The sequence below is a fragment of the Leucoraja erinacea genome, chromosome 24 (assembly GCF_028641065.1).
Source record: "Leucoraja erinacea ecotype New England chromosome 24, Leri_hhj_1, whole genome shotgun sequence".
Taxonomy (NCBI): domain Eukaryota; kingdom Metazoa; phylum Chordata; class Chondrichthyes; order Rajiformes; family Rajidae; genus Leucoraja; species Leucoraja erinaceus.
The window spans coordinates 4,756,251-4,769,557 of NC_073400.1; the positions used below are offsets into that span (position 1 = coordinate 4,756,251).

General features: G+C 44.2%; 1 protein-coding gene across 3 annotated transcripts in view; it reads right to left on the reverse strand.

The window, feature by feature from the left end:
- Positions 1–13,307, reverse strand: part of LOC129708585 (chemokine-like protein TAFA-2) — a 100,954-nt gene that overhangs the window by 6,242 nt on the left and 81,405 nt on the right. For all 3 annotated transcript variants that reach the window (XM_055654409.1, XM_055654410.1, XM_055654411.1), the window contains 2 exons: positions 3,778–3,930; positions 757–881 (listed from right to left, as the gene is read on the reverse strand). In XM_055654409.1, the coding sequence (XP_055510384.1) occupies positions 757–881; positions 3,778–3,930 (278 nt within the window). The remainder of the gene's footprint in view (positions 1–756; positions 882–3,777; positions 3,931–13,307) is intronic.

The window sequence follows — 13,307 nt, forward strand, 5'->3', positions numbered from 1 at the left end:
ATCAAAGGTAGACAAAAGTGCTGGAGAAACTCAGCGGGTGAGGCAGCATCTATGGAGCGAAGGAATAGGTGATGTTTCGGGTCGAGACCCCACATCAGTCTGAAGAAGGGTCTCGACCCGAAACATCACCTATTCCTTCGCTACATAGATGCTGCCTCACCCGCTGAGTTTCTCCAGCACTTTTGTCTACCTTGTAATATTTCACTTAATCTGCAATGGAACTATTTTACTGGACATGCTCAAAGATAAGAACCTTTTCCATGATTCAGGAATCGGGGATTGAATTGTAATTGTAATTCACATTAGAATCAGAACACTTCTCTTGGGATTTCACGGCCCAAAAATGGTAACACCTAAATGTATGGAAGCACGTCCCATCTCGATCAGACCCGAGTATCAATTCCAAGCCAAGAACTGGGAAACTGATTCTCAGTTTGAGAGGCTAGACCCCAAATGCTTAATGGAAGAGATTAAATTTAAAAGAATATGTCAGAGTAGCTGAGGAGTTTACCACTAAAATTCCAGGTCAGAGCCAAGGGAGTTAAAAGTGGCAAAAGCAGAAGGATTAAAATCAGGAATGCACTTAAGGCCAATGGTAGAGGGTTGCAGAGACCTTGTAGGTTTACCCGGCTGCAGGAGTAACAAAGGATGAGGCGACAGACACCCTGATGGTGTTTGAATATTAGGATGGAGTTTCCACAATGAGAGGAGAGTACAGAGGACTTGATGTCTACACACACTCAGGGAATCACTAACCTTGGTGGTTTTGACTTTGTTTCCAGTGCTACAGCTCCACCCACTCAGATCTGGTAGAACCCTGCACTCCTCCCCCTCCAGGCATGGTTCCATGTGACACCACCACTTCTGAACAACGATTAAGGCTGCAATGAAAGAGAAATCACCACTGTGAGAGTGGAACCCAACGTCACCTCTAACCTATCCACCCATGGCCCCAAGGCAAGGGCCAAAGATCCTATAGTGGAGCAAGATAGATCACTCCACGAAAAAGACGTAGTACGGTCATGGGCAGATTCATGGGTAATTTTCGGCCCCATTTCCGTAACCGGCTTCCGTCTCCGCACCAAAGATCCCGTAGCGGAGCAAAGATAGTAGTGCGGAGACGGAAGCCGGTTACAGAAACATCCTCGTAAAAATAAAAGTTATTTGGTAAAAATCTTCTCCTCATTTTCAGAATTTTAATTTATTAACACAAACTGTTCCGCCGAAACGTTGATTACACTGCGAGTCGGGTCGGGTCGGGTCGGGTTGGGTTGGGTTTGGTTACGGAAATGGATGAAAAAAAGGTCCACATTCAGTTCCGTTGCGTACTTCACGTCAGCCCATTGCATTTAGCAGGGGTGGTCTATCTTGCTCCGCTAGGCTAGGCTATGGAAACTGATATAGTTTGAGCACTCCTCAGAACTACCTGGGAGCATCAACCTGGATTACAGCTTGAGTCCATGGTGGAGGAAGTGAATCCTCCAAAGATTTGTAATCTTTGTAATTTATATCAATGATTTGGATGAGAATGTACAACACAGGATTAGTAAGTATGCAGATGACACTCAAATTGGTGGAATTGTGGATAGTGAAGATGGTTATCAAAGATAACAGCAGGATCTTGATCAGTTGGGTAAGTGGGCAGAAGAATGGATAATGGAGTTTTATCGCAGATCAAGTCAACTCTATTTGTCACATACACATACAAGATGTGCAGTGAAATGAAAGTGACAATGCCTGCGGATTGTGCAAAAACTACAGAACAGAATCATTATTTACATGTTAGAGAAAAACAAACATTTTAAAAAGACACAACACAACAGTAAATGAGTCCCTGGTGAGATAAGAGTTTACAGTCCTGATGGCCTGTGGGAAGAAACTCTGTCTCATCCTCTCTGTTTTCACAGCTTGACAGCGGAGAAAACAGAGAGGAGTTTTTTTCCCATGTATGCGCGGTGTTGCATTTTGAGAAGTCTAACCAGGACAGATTCTTCACAGTAAATGGAAAGGATATGGGGAATGTTGTGGAGTAGAGCTGTCCCGGAGTGCAGGTACATAGTTTCTTGAAAGTGGCGTCACGGGTAGATAAGGTGGTCAAGAAGACTTTTGGCACATTGACCTTCATCAGTCAGAATATTAACTGTAGTTGGGATGTTATGTTACAGCTACACAAGATGCTGATGAGGCCACAGTTGGAGTACTGTGTTCAGTTTTGGTCACCCTGTTATCGGAAAGACATGGTTAAGCAGGAAAGGGTGCAGTGAAAATTTACAAGGATGTTGCCAGGACTGGGAGGCCTGAGCTATAGGGTGAGGTTAGGCAGACTAGGTCTTGATTCCTTGAAGCGCAGGAGGATGAGGGTGATATTAAAGAGGTGCATAAGATCTTGAGGGGAATAGATAAGGTGGATGCACAGAATCTTTTACCCAGTGTATGGGAATGAAGTACCAGAGTACATAGGTTTAAGATGAAAGGGGAAAGATTTAATAGGAATCTGAGGGGCAACATTTTCACACAGTGGGTATATGGAATGAGCTGCCTGCCAGAGGAAACAGTTGAGACAGAATACATGGGTGGGAAAAGTTTAGAGGGATATGGGCCGACCGTGGGTAGGTGGACTGGTGTAGATTCGGCACCTTCGTTGACATGGGCAAACTGGGTCGAAGGATCTGTATGAATCTATGACTCTATGACTCAATGTAACCAACTATACCACAGCTGACAAAGTGATCTGACATGGTCAACTCGTGCATAACAAGTTAACCTCCTAAACGTGTGATCAAAGTCCATTCGATCGGAAATCTAATGGAGAGGTGTTATGCAATCCTGCCCTGTACCCACATTAGATATTTCCATAGGTTAGGGCTTGCACCCAAACTGGTTCCAGACTTCCTGTACGCTAAGATGAAGAGACAGTGGCACCTATCTGTTTGGGAAAAAATAATCGAGTGATGCATCAGCTACAAAGTGGAATGGAAAATCTGCAATTCTTTCCAATCAGATCCTTGCACCCCAGGGTTCCAGAAACGTGGCAGCTGAAATGAGGCAACGCAGGCTGAGGTCATAAAGTACGAGGTTTCACAGGATTAACTTGTGGCCAAAAAGAACAGCATTTCCCCCAAGCCTAATTAGGCAACTCAATAAATCTTTCACCAGAGTTTGCAAGCTGCTAACTCATCCCACAAAAGATTCCGAGTGTCCCCTCTATACCGATTTTAGTTTAGTTTAGGTTAGAGATACAGCGCAGAAACGAGCCCTTTGGCCCACCGAGTCCGCTCAATCCAGCGATCCCCTAAGGACAATGTACAATTACACCAAGCCAATTAACCCACGAACCTGTAATTAACCTTAACTATCTCATTCCCATCCAAGATCACAGCGAATTGACGATGGATTCCATAAGATAGGGTACTGTGCGGTTCACCTTCACCACATTGAGGACATTGGACTTTGTCCCAGGAACTGATGCGCTACAATGCTTTACAATACAATACTGCATTTTGTGTCTTCCCTGTTGAACTATCTGTTGTACTTGAGTTAAAACAGATTGTATCTATGTATGGTCTATTACCGTCTGTGCCATACACCACCAACATGGATAGGACAACTTTGGAGGGATATGGACCAAACGCAAGCAGGTGGGACTTGTGTAGCTGGGACATGTTGGCCAGTGTGGGCAGGTCGGGCCGAAGTGCCTGTTTCCACAATGTATCACTCTAGGAATCTACGACTCTATAACTCCAAGGCATCTCTTTCAACGAGAGAGGAAGGTCATACCGTCAACACAGGATGGAGCTGCCCGTGTTGTCCCTGCTACCTGGCCAGGAAGGCAGGAGCACTTCACCGTCTGGGAACGTTCCTCGATCTTGTTCTTGTTGCAACATCGATGAGCAGCAATCACCTCGCACGTTCCAGCTTTAACATGAACCACTGCACAACAGAAAAGGCAAAGCGAAGAGTAAATCTTCCAGCACTTACGTGAAATCCGAACTTTAGTTCTAGTTTTAGTTACAGAGATACAGTGTGGAAACAGGCCTTTCAGCCCACCGAGTCCGTGCCGAGCGGGCTGGAGTGTGGGCAGAAACCCAAGCACCCAGAGAAACCCACGTGGTCACGGGGAGAAATTACAAACTCTGCACAGACAGCACCAATGGTCAGGATAACACCCGGGTCTCTGGCGCTGTAAGGCAGCAACTATACTGCTGCGTCACTGTTTCACCCCGAAGAGTGCACTCTTCACACAACAGAATCCAAAATAGAGGTCAGAAATCCCACACTATTTGTCTCAGCACGGTTCAGTGAGGGCCTTTCCAACATGTGAGATATTACGTTGCAGGTTTCAGAGGTTGACCAGAGATCTGAGGTCATAAACTGGACGATCACTCCAGCATAGTTCTCATCGTTGTGTCATCGTTTAGATTAAAATACTTAAATCCAAGATCTACTCTCAGATCAATACTAAAGATTTAGAGTCATTTCAGCAGGAAACCCATTACAAATAAATTGGCATATTGACCGAGTCACATTTGTCTGCATTTGGCCCATAGCCCTCAAAACCTACCTATCCATACATCTGTACAAATGCCTTTTAAAAGTCATAATTTCATCTGCTTCTACTTCCTCTGCAAACTCATGCCAGTTACAGACGACCTCTCTGAGTTAAAGAGTTTCCCCTGAGGTCCCTCTTTAATATCTCTCCTCTCAATTTAAGCCTACGCCCTCCGATTTTAGAATCCTCTACCCTAGGAACTTCAACATTTTGTGTCTATCTCCTTGTCGCTCCATGCTTCTTGATACTACCTACATTACATGGATTGAACCAGTGACAGATGCATTCACACGCATTACATATTGGCGACATTGATATCAGAATCAGATTTTATTCGCCAAGTATGTTTTACAACATACGAGGAATTTCATTGGCCAGGTCAGTCATACAATTAAAAGCAACAGACTCAAAAACATATTTTAACATGAACATCCACCACAGTGACTCCTACACATTCCTCACTGTGATGGAAGGCAAAATAAAGTTCAAGTCCTTCCTTTTGTTCTTCCTCGGTCGGGGGCCTAAAGCCCTTCGTTGACGGGACAGTCTTGACTCCCGTAGCCGGCGGGGTTAGGGCCCTCCGCGTCGAGGCATTCAGTTCCTGTTGTCAGCTCCCCCGTGTCGGGCGATCAAACCTCGCGTTGGGGCTGGTCGAACTTTCTGTGGCGTTGGAGCTCCCGACTAGCCTCTCCCGAGACTGCGAGCTCTTGATGGTAAGTCCGCAGGCCACGGTGGGAGCGATCCCAGGCAAGGGATCTGCTCCGATGTTAAGTCGGTGGGGCTCACGACAGTCCGAGGAGGCCTCCAGCTCCAGCGACGGTAGGCCGCAGAGCGTGGAGAATGTGATCCTGAGAATTGATCACATCTCCGGGAAGGTAGGAACTTGAAAAAAAGTTTCCCCCGATCCCCTCCCTCCTCCCCCCACATAAAACAAACCGAAGTACATTAAAACAAACTTTTAATAAACGCTAAAAATAACAAAAAGATGAAAAAACGAACAGACTGCCGGCAGGGCTGCCATCTCCCCGGCGCCCCTGGTGGTCAGGATGGTAACCAACATACCGAGCTTGAAGCTAGAGGTAAAAAGAAGCTGACTTACACTTGAGCTGTCAGTACTGGTGACCACAAATGCCATTTGAAACACTAATGAGCCTGTCCCACTTACGCGACTTTTTCGGCGACTTCCGGCACCTGTCATAGGTCGTTACAGGTCACCGAAAATGTTCAACAAGTTGAAAATCCAGCGGCGACCAGAACAAGGTACGACTCTTTGGGCGACTACTCACAAGCTTCACCCCGTGTCATGTCACCGGGGTATCGCCTGTACGGTCGTGAATAGTCTCATCAGTCGCCCAAAGAGTCGTAGCATCTTTCTGGTTGCCGCTGGATTTTAAACATGTTGAAGATTTTCGGTGACCTACAACGACCTATGACGGGTGCTGGCAGTCGCCAAAAAAGTTGCGTAAGTGGGACAGGCTCATTACAGTGTTATCATAGTAGAGGATAACTGTGAGTACTGACAAGTACAGGCACAGGAAAGAATATTGGGCAAACTCTGCACTAGGAAGGATAAACTGCATGGCATGAGAGTGCCTCGGGCAGTGACTGGCACAGCTGGTATGGAGAAATGTGGGGCAGATGCAGTATGGCCAGGGCAGTGTCTATACATGTGTAAGTGTGCGTGGGTGACCTGACAGGTCCAGTGCGAATTACATCGTTAATGGTGTCGTAGTTGGTCAAATGAGTCAAAGGCAGACATTAAACTAAACACACTTTAGATAGGCATGAAGCCAACTACACTGATATGTCAACATTTGCTGTAGCAGGAATGGCTTCAGGAGAAGAAGATAAAATGGTTGTTCAGATACAAACTGGTCGTAAAGGAAGCCACAGTGTGTGCAACAGCCATGTGAACCTTCAGTTCATACATAGATCACATGAAAATGTAAATTATGCAGTGGAAATTGATGCTGGTGATGAGAATGTGGCAGCACGAATACGATCGAGAAACAGTTATTCTTCCAACTTCAATGTGATTAGAAGTGTACACTATTTCTTTGCTGTGGAAAGCAATTGATATTTCATTTAATAAAGTGCTATTGAACTGAATTGAATTGAATACATTTTAATAGCCACGTATGTATACATACAAGGAATTTGCCTTGGTGCTTTGCTCGCAAGTAACAACACGATATACAGTAGACAATTAAAGATAAAATAATATAATTTAAACATGTGAAGAACCAAATAAAATACCAGAGTTAAAGAAGGCTACAGACATTTGGCTGTTGAGTAGAGCTACTGCTCGTGGAAAAAAACGTTGTTTTTATGTCTGGCTGTGACAGCTTTGACAATCCGGAGTCGCCTTCCGGAGGGAAGTGATTCAAAGTGTTTGTGGCCAGGGTGAGAGGGGTCAGTGTTGATCTTACCCGTACTCTTCCTGGCCCTTGCAGTGTACAGATATAATAATCCCATACTATATCTTCAGCATTTATGGAAACAATAGCTTTGGAACTAGGAATAATAAGTCTGATATGACTGTTGTTGTGTAGAAAGGAACTGCAGACTCTGGTTTAAGCCGAAGATAGATACAAAAGGCTGGAGTAACTCAGCGGGTCAGACAGCATCTCTGGAGAAAGGGAATTGGTGACGTTTCAGGTCGAGACCCTTCTTCAGACGCCGGACTGGTGTTGACTGTTATTGGGCACATTACCCCCACTAAAACCATATAACCATATAACCATATAACAAAGATCTACATTGAAGGTTCACACAAAAAGCTGGAGAAACTCAGCGGGTGATAGCATCTATGGAGCGAAGGAAATAGGTGTTTCGGGCCGGAACTGCACGACGCTGGTTTAAGCCGAAGGGCACATACCCCACTAAAGGCATATAACCATATATCAGCGGGTCAGACAGCATCTCTGGAGAAAGGGAATTGGTGACGTTTCAGGTCGAGACCCTTCTTCAGACGCCGGACTGGTGTTGACTGTTATTGGGCACATTACCCCACTAAAACCATATAACCATATAACAAAGATCTGACATTCCTGACTATGCTCTGTGACAGGTAAACCAAGTGTAGTTTGATCAATTAATGAAATAAATTGGTTATTAAACATGCATTAATAAACCAGTTGTTAAACATTCATCTCACATTTGATGCTGTTGGCAACTGTGGCTTAGAAAAGTGAAATAATGTTGTCCAACGCAGGATACAAGATTACTCTCATTGGGGAAGTGGAGTTCCAAATGAAAACCTGAAGCAGGTGGGTAAGACTGACACAAATTGCTTTATAGATTCATGGGAGCAATCTTTCACAAGTGTTCTGGTTTAAAATGGCAACTTTGTTTAATTCTCAGAAGGAAAGTCCACCTTTCCCCAGCAGGCAAGTCTAAAGCCAGGCTCGTTAATCAAAGCAATTTCCATAGTGTGATTTCTTCACAGATGGGAAGTTTTCACTCTTTGGTTTTCACAGCAAAAACTTACAGGGAGAAAATCGATGTCGTTTTGAATCTTCTGAGAACAATGGCAAATTGATCTTACTTGACATAGATGGAATCAGCAGCAACAGTGGGAAGCAAATCACCTAAACAAGACAATGATATGGTGGAATGATGATATGGTTTACCCAATTATGGGTAAACACTTTAGCTAAGTACACTCAAGTGGTGTGAAGGTAAAGTACTTAAAACAACACTTTGGCTGTAAATATATTCAGACATAGTACCAAAGGCTGTTGAGTCACAATAGTCAGCAAACAGAATTAACGCTGGGTGTGGCCGTCAGGAGAACTCCTGTGCCAGTGTGCATAGATCACAATCACAATAATATTTCATTAGCCAAGTACATTTTGCAACATACGAGGAATTTCATTTGCCATACAGTCATACCAATAAAAAGCAACAGAACACAATACATTTTAACATAAACATCCACCACAGTGACTCCTCCACATTCCTCGCTGTGATGGATTTACATGTTATTACATAGACGCACAATCAAGCAACACTGTTGGGTAAAGATTGTCTTAGGGCAGCACGGTGGCGCAGCGGTAGAGTTGCTGCCTTACAGCGCTTACAGCGTCAGAGACCCGGGTTCAATCCCGACTACGGGTGCTAACCGTACGGAGTTTGTACGTTCTCCCCATGACCACTTGGGTTTTCTCTGAGATCTTCGGTTTCCTCCCACACTCCAAAGACGTACAGGTTTGTAGGTTAATTGGCTTTGTGTAAAGGTAAATTGTCCCTAGTGTGTGTAGGATAGAGTTAATACGCTAGGATCGCTGGTCGGTGTGGGCTTGGTGGGCCAAAGGGTATGTTTCCATGCTGTATCTCTAAACTAAAAACTAAACAATTGTAGCTGGACTGGAAAGAGTTGTTTGACTAGAATGGGTAAAAAGAAAAATCATATTTAGACCTGTTAGCAAAGTACGCAGAAATATTCCCAGACATCTACATGGGGTTAACCAGTTACTATGCCTATATTTGCACCAAACTAGGGGCAAAACCAATCTAGCGTTAGCCTTGACTTGTTGACCTGTATTGAAGAAATAAGGGTTAGAGAAATTAGAATAAAGCTTTTTCACACAGAGAGTGGTAAATCTCTGGAACTCTCTGCCACAGAAGGTAGTTGAGGCCAGTTCATTGGCTATATTTAAGAGGGAGTTAGATGTGGCCCTTGTGGCTAAAGGGATCAGGGGGTATGGAGAGAAGGCAGGTACAGGATACTGAGTTGGATGATCAGCCATAATAATATTGAATGGCGGTGCAGGCTCGAGGGGCCGAATGGCCTACTCCTGCACCTATTTTCTATGTTTCTATGTTTCTATGCTTTAGTGTGGAGAAGCAAGAGTGACTGGTCGACAGCAACTGAAGTGGTTCTTGAAAAGGACAACATTTTTAGACTGGAGAAACTCAGCGAAACGTTGCCTATTTCCTTCGCTCCATAGATGCTGCTGCACCCGCTGAGTTTCTCCAGCTTTTTTGTGTACCTTCGATTCTCCAGCATCTGCAGTTCCTTCTTAAACATTTTTAGACTTTTTGATGATTAAAAGGTAGTATTGAACAAAGATGAAAGCAAGGCAGACCCATGGCTTCCTTCACAAGATTCAGACCGGAGCTGTCACATCATAGGTTCTGTTGAATGAGGGTCCAAAGTCTTTGACACTGAATACACGTAACTTTTCTTCTGCACACAACTACCTTATGTGAGAACATCACTGAACATGTTATAAGCAACGGTGAGGAACTGCTATAGCTATAAATCTTTTGTCAATGAGAATGTCGAATTGGCATAAATCCCACAGAAGAAAATCTTTGAATATTAAAAATATTTCACATGAACCAAATGTAAACCATGTATGTGCAAATCAAGCAGAAGGAAGCAATTTATCTTATGTTAAATGAAAGGACAAATAGATTGAAACACATCAAAGGTGTAAGTGCTTCCAAGGTGACAGTTTGCATGCCAGCCACAGAGGTAGATCTACAATCACATATTACAATCTCTCCACACCCTTAAACGTTGCCTATTTCCTTCGCTCCATAGATGATGCTGCACCCGCTGAGTTCCTCCTGCACTTTTGTCTACCTTCGATTTTCCAGCATCTGCAGTTCCTTCTTAAACCCTTAAATCTCTATTCCTACAGCAACATCTCTTATCCATGCACTGTAAATGACGGGGAGAACGTACTAACTCCGTGCAGACAGCACCCGTAATCGGGATGGAACCTGGGTCTCTGGCACTGCAATCGCTGGAAGGCAGCAACTCTACCGCTGCACCACTGTGACTGCGATGTTGCTAAGCTCGAACGAGTTCAAAGAAGATTCACTAAGTTGTTGCCAGGACTTGAGGGGCTGAGCTATAAGGAGAGGTTGGGCAGGCTATGACTTTATTCCTTGTGATGCAGAAGGCTGAGTGGTGATCTTATAAAGGTGTATGAATTCATGAGGAGGGGAATCAAGAACAAAAGGACAGGAGTTTAAGCTGATCGGGGAACAATTTAATGGGAACCTGAGAGGCAACCTTTTCACACAGACAGTGGTGGATGTAAGGAATGAGCTTCTAGAGGCAAATAGTCAAATCTGCTCCTGAACAACATTTAAAGGACATTTGGACAGGTATGGGCCCAATGCAGCCAGGTGGGACTTTCGTAGATGGGGAATCTTGGTCGGCATGGGCTAATTTGGCTAAAGCACCTGTTTCAGATACACTGTAACGCCACGTTTTAAGAAAGAAGCGAGAGAGAAAACGGAGAATTATAGAGCAGTTAGCCTTACATCCATAATCCGTCAATTGTTAAAGATGTTATAGATACAAGACACATTTATTTGTCACATGTACCAATTGGTTCAGTGAAATGCGTGGTCGCCATACAGCCATACAAGTAATAAAGAGCACAGGACACGATCGTTTTTTTGATAGCATTTGGAAAGCAGTGGCAGGATCGGTCAAAGTCAGCATGGATTTATGAAGGGGAAATCATGCTCGACAAATCTTCTGGAATTTTTTTGAGGATGTAACGAGTAGAATGGATAAGGGAGAGCCAGTGGATGTGGTGTATCTGGACTTTCAAAAAGCCTTTGACAAGGTCCCACACAGTGTGTAAAATTAGTGCACATGGTATTGGGGGTAGGACATTGACATGGATAGAGAACTGGTTGGCAGATAGGAAGCAAAGAGTGGGAATTAACGGGTCCTTTCCAGAATGGCAGGCAGTGACTAGTGGGGTGCCGCAAGGATCAGTGCTGGGACCCCAGTTATTTACAATATATATTAATGATTTAGGGCGGCGATGGAATTAAATGTGACATCTCCAAGATTGCAGAGGACACAAAGCTGGGTGGCAGCGTGAGCTGCGATGAGGATGCTATGAGGCTGCAGGATGACTTGGATAAGTTGGGCAGATGCAGTATAATGTGTATAAATGTGAGGTTATCCACATTGGTGGCACGAACAGGAACGCTGATTATTATCTGAATGGTGTCAGATTAGGAAAAGGGAAGATGCAATGAGACCTGGGTGTGCTTGTCACTGAAAGTAAGCCTGCAGGTACAGCAGGCAGTGACGAAAGCTAATGGCATGTTGGCCTTCATTGCAAGATAATTTGAATTTAGGAGCAAGGAGATCCTACTGCAGTTGTACAGGACTCTGGTGGGACCACACCTGCAGTATTGTGTGCAATTTTGGTCTCCTAATTTGAGGAAGGGCATTATTGCTATTGAGGGAGTGCAGCGTAGGTTCACCTGGTTAAGTCCCGGGATGGCAGGACTGAATTTAGAAGGATGAGTGGGGATCTTACAAAAACATATAAAATTCTTAAAGGATGGGACAGGCTAGATGCAGGAGAAGTGTTTGTGATGTTACGGGAGTCCAGAACTAGGGGTCACAGTTTAAGAATAAGGGGTAGGCTGTGATGAGGAAACATTTTTTCATCCAGAGAGTTGTGCATCTGCGGAATTCTCTGCCACAGAAGGCAGTGGAGGCCAATTCACTGGATATTTTCAAGAAAGATTTAGCTCTAAGGGCTAAAGGAATCAAGGGATATGGGGAAAAAGCAGGAACGGGGTACTGATTTTAGATGACCAGCCATGATCATATTGAATGGCGATGCTAGCTCGAAGGGCCGAATGGCCTACTCCTCCACCTATTTTTCTATGTTTCTATGTTTCTATACGATTTGCATGAAAATATAGGTAGGCTAATTGGTCAGTTTGCAGACCACAGGGAAATTGGTAGAGTAGTGGATAATGAGGAAGATTACCGAAGGATACAACAACTCGTAGACCAGTGTGAAATATGGGCAGAGAAATAGTAGATGGAGTTTAATCTGGACAACTGTGAGGTGTTACCTTATAGGAGGTCAAACCTAAGAGGAAAGTTACAGTAAATAAAAGGAGCCTTAGGAGCATTAATGTACAAAGAGATAATGGCATGCAAGTCCACAGTTCACTCAAAGTGACAATCCAAGTAGATAGAGTGCTAAAGAAGATATATGGCATACATGGCTTCATTGGTCAGAGTACTGAGCATAAACATTGGCAAGACATGTTACAGCTGCATACAATTTTTTTTAGGCCACATTTGAATATTTTGTGCAGTTCTGCTGCCCCATTACAGGAAAGATGTGACGGCTTTGGAGAGGGTGCAAAAGAGTTTCACCTTGATGTCAGACACAAAATGCTGTAGTAACTCGGGGGACAGGCAGCATCTCTGGAGAGAAGGAATGTGTGGCGTTTGTTGTTGCGGTAAGTTACCCGCTAGGTTACTGCAGCATTTTGTGTCTATCCAGTTTAAACCCACATCTGCAGTTCCTTCCCATACATTTCACCTTAATGTTGCCTGGTTTAGAGCGCATTACCTGTGAGGAAAGAGTGCACAAACTTGGAATGTTTTTGCTGGAGCTTGAAAGACTGAGGTAGAAGTTTAGAGCATTATGAGAGGCAAAGATCGGGCTGATCGTAGACTCTTTTTACCCAGGGCAGAAATGTCAAATACCAGACGGGGTAGATTTAAAGTGAGAGGTGGAAAGTTTAAAGGAGATTTGTGAGTCATGCTTTTGTTAAACACAGGGTGCCTAGCTTACATTGCCATGAGAGGTGGTGTAAGCAGATAAGATGGCAATGGTTTAGATGCATTTGGAAAGGCACATGAACAGGGATAAAATGAAGGGATATGCAGGCATGTGGGACTAGTTTAAATTGGTCTTACTGACATCGTGGGCCAAAGAGTCTGTACTACACGTCCGCCCATTGC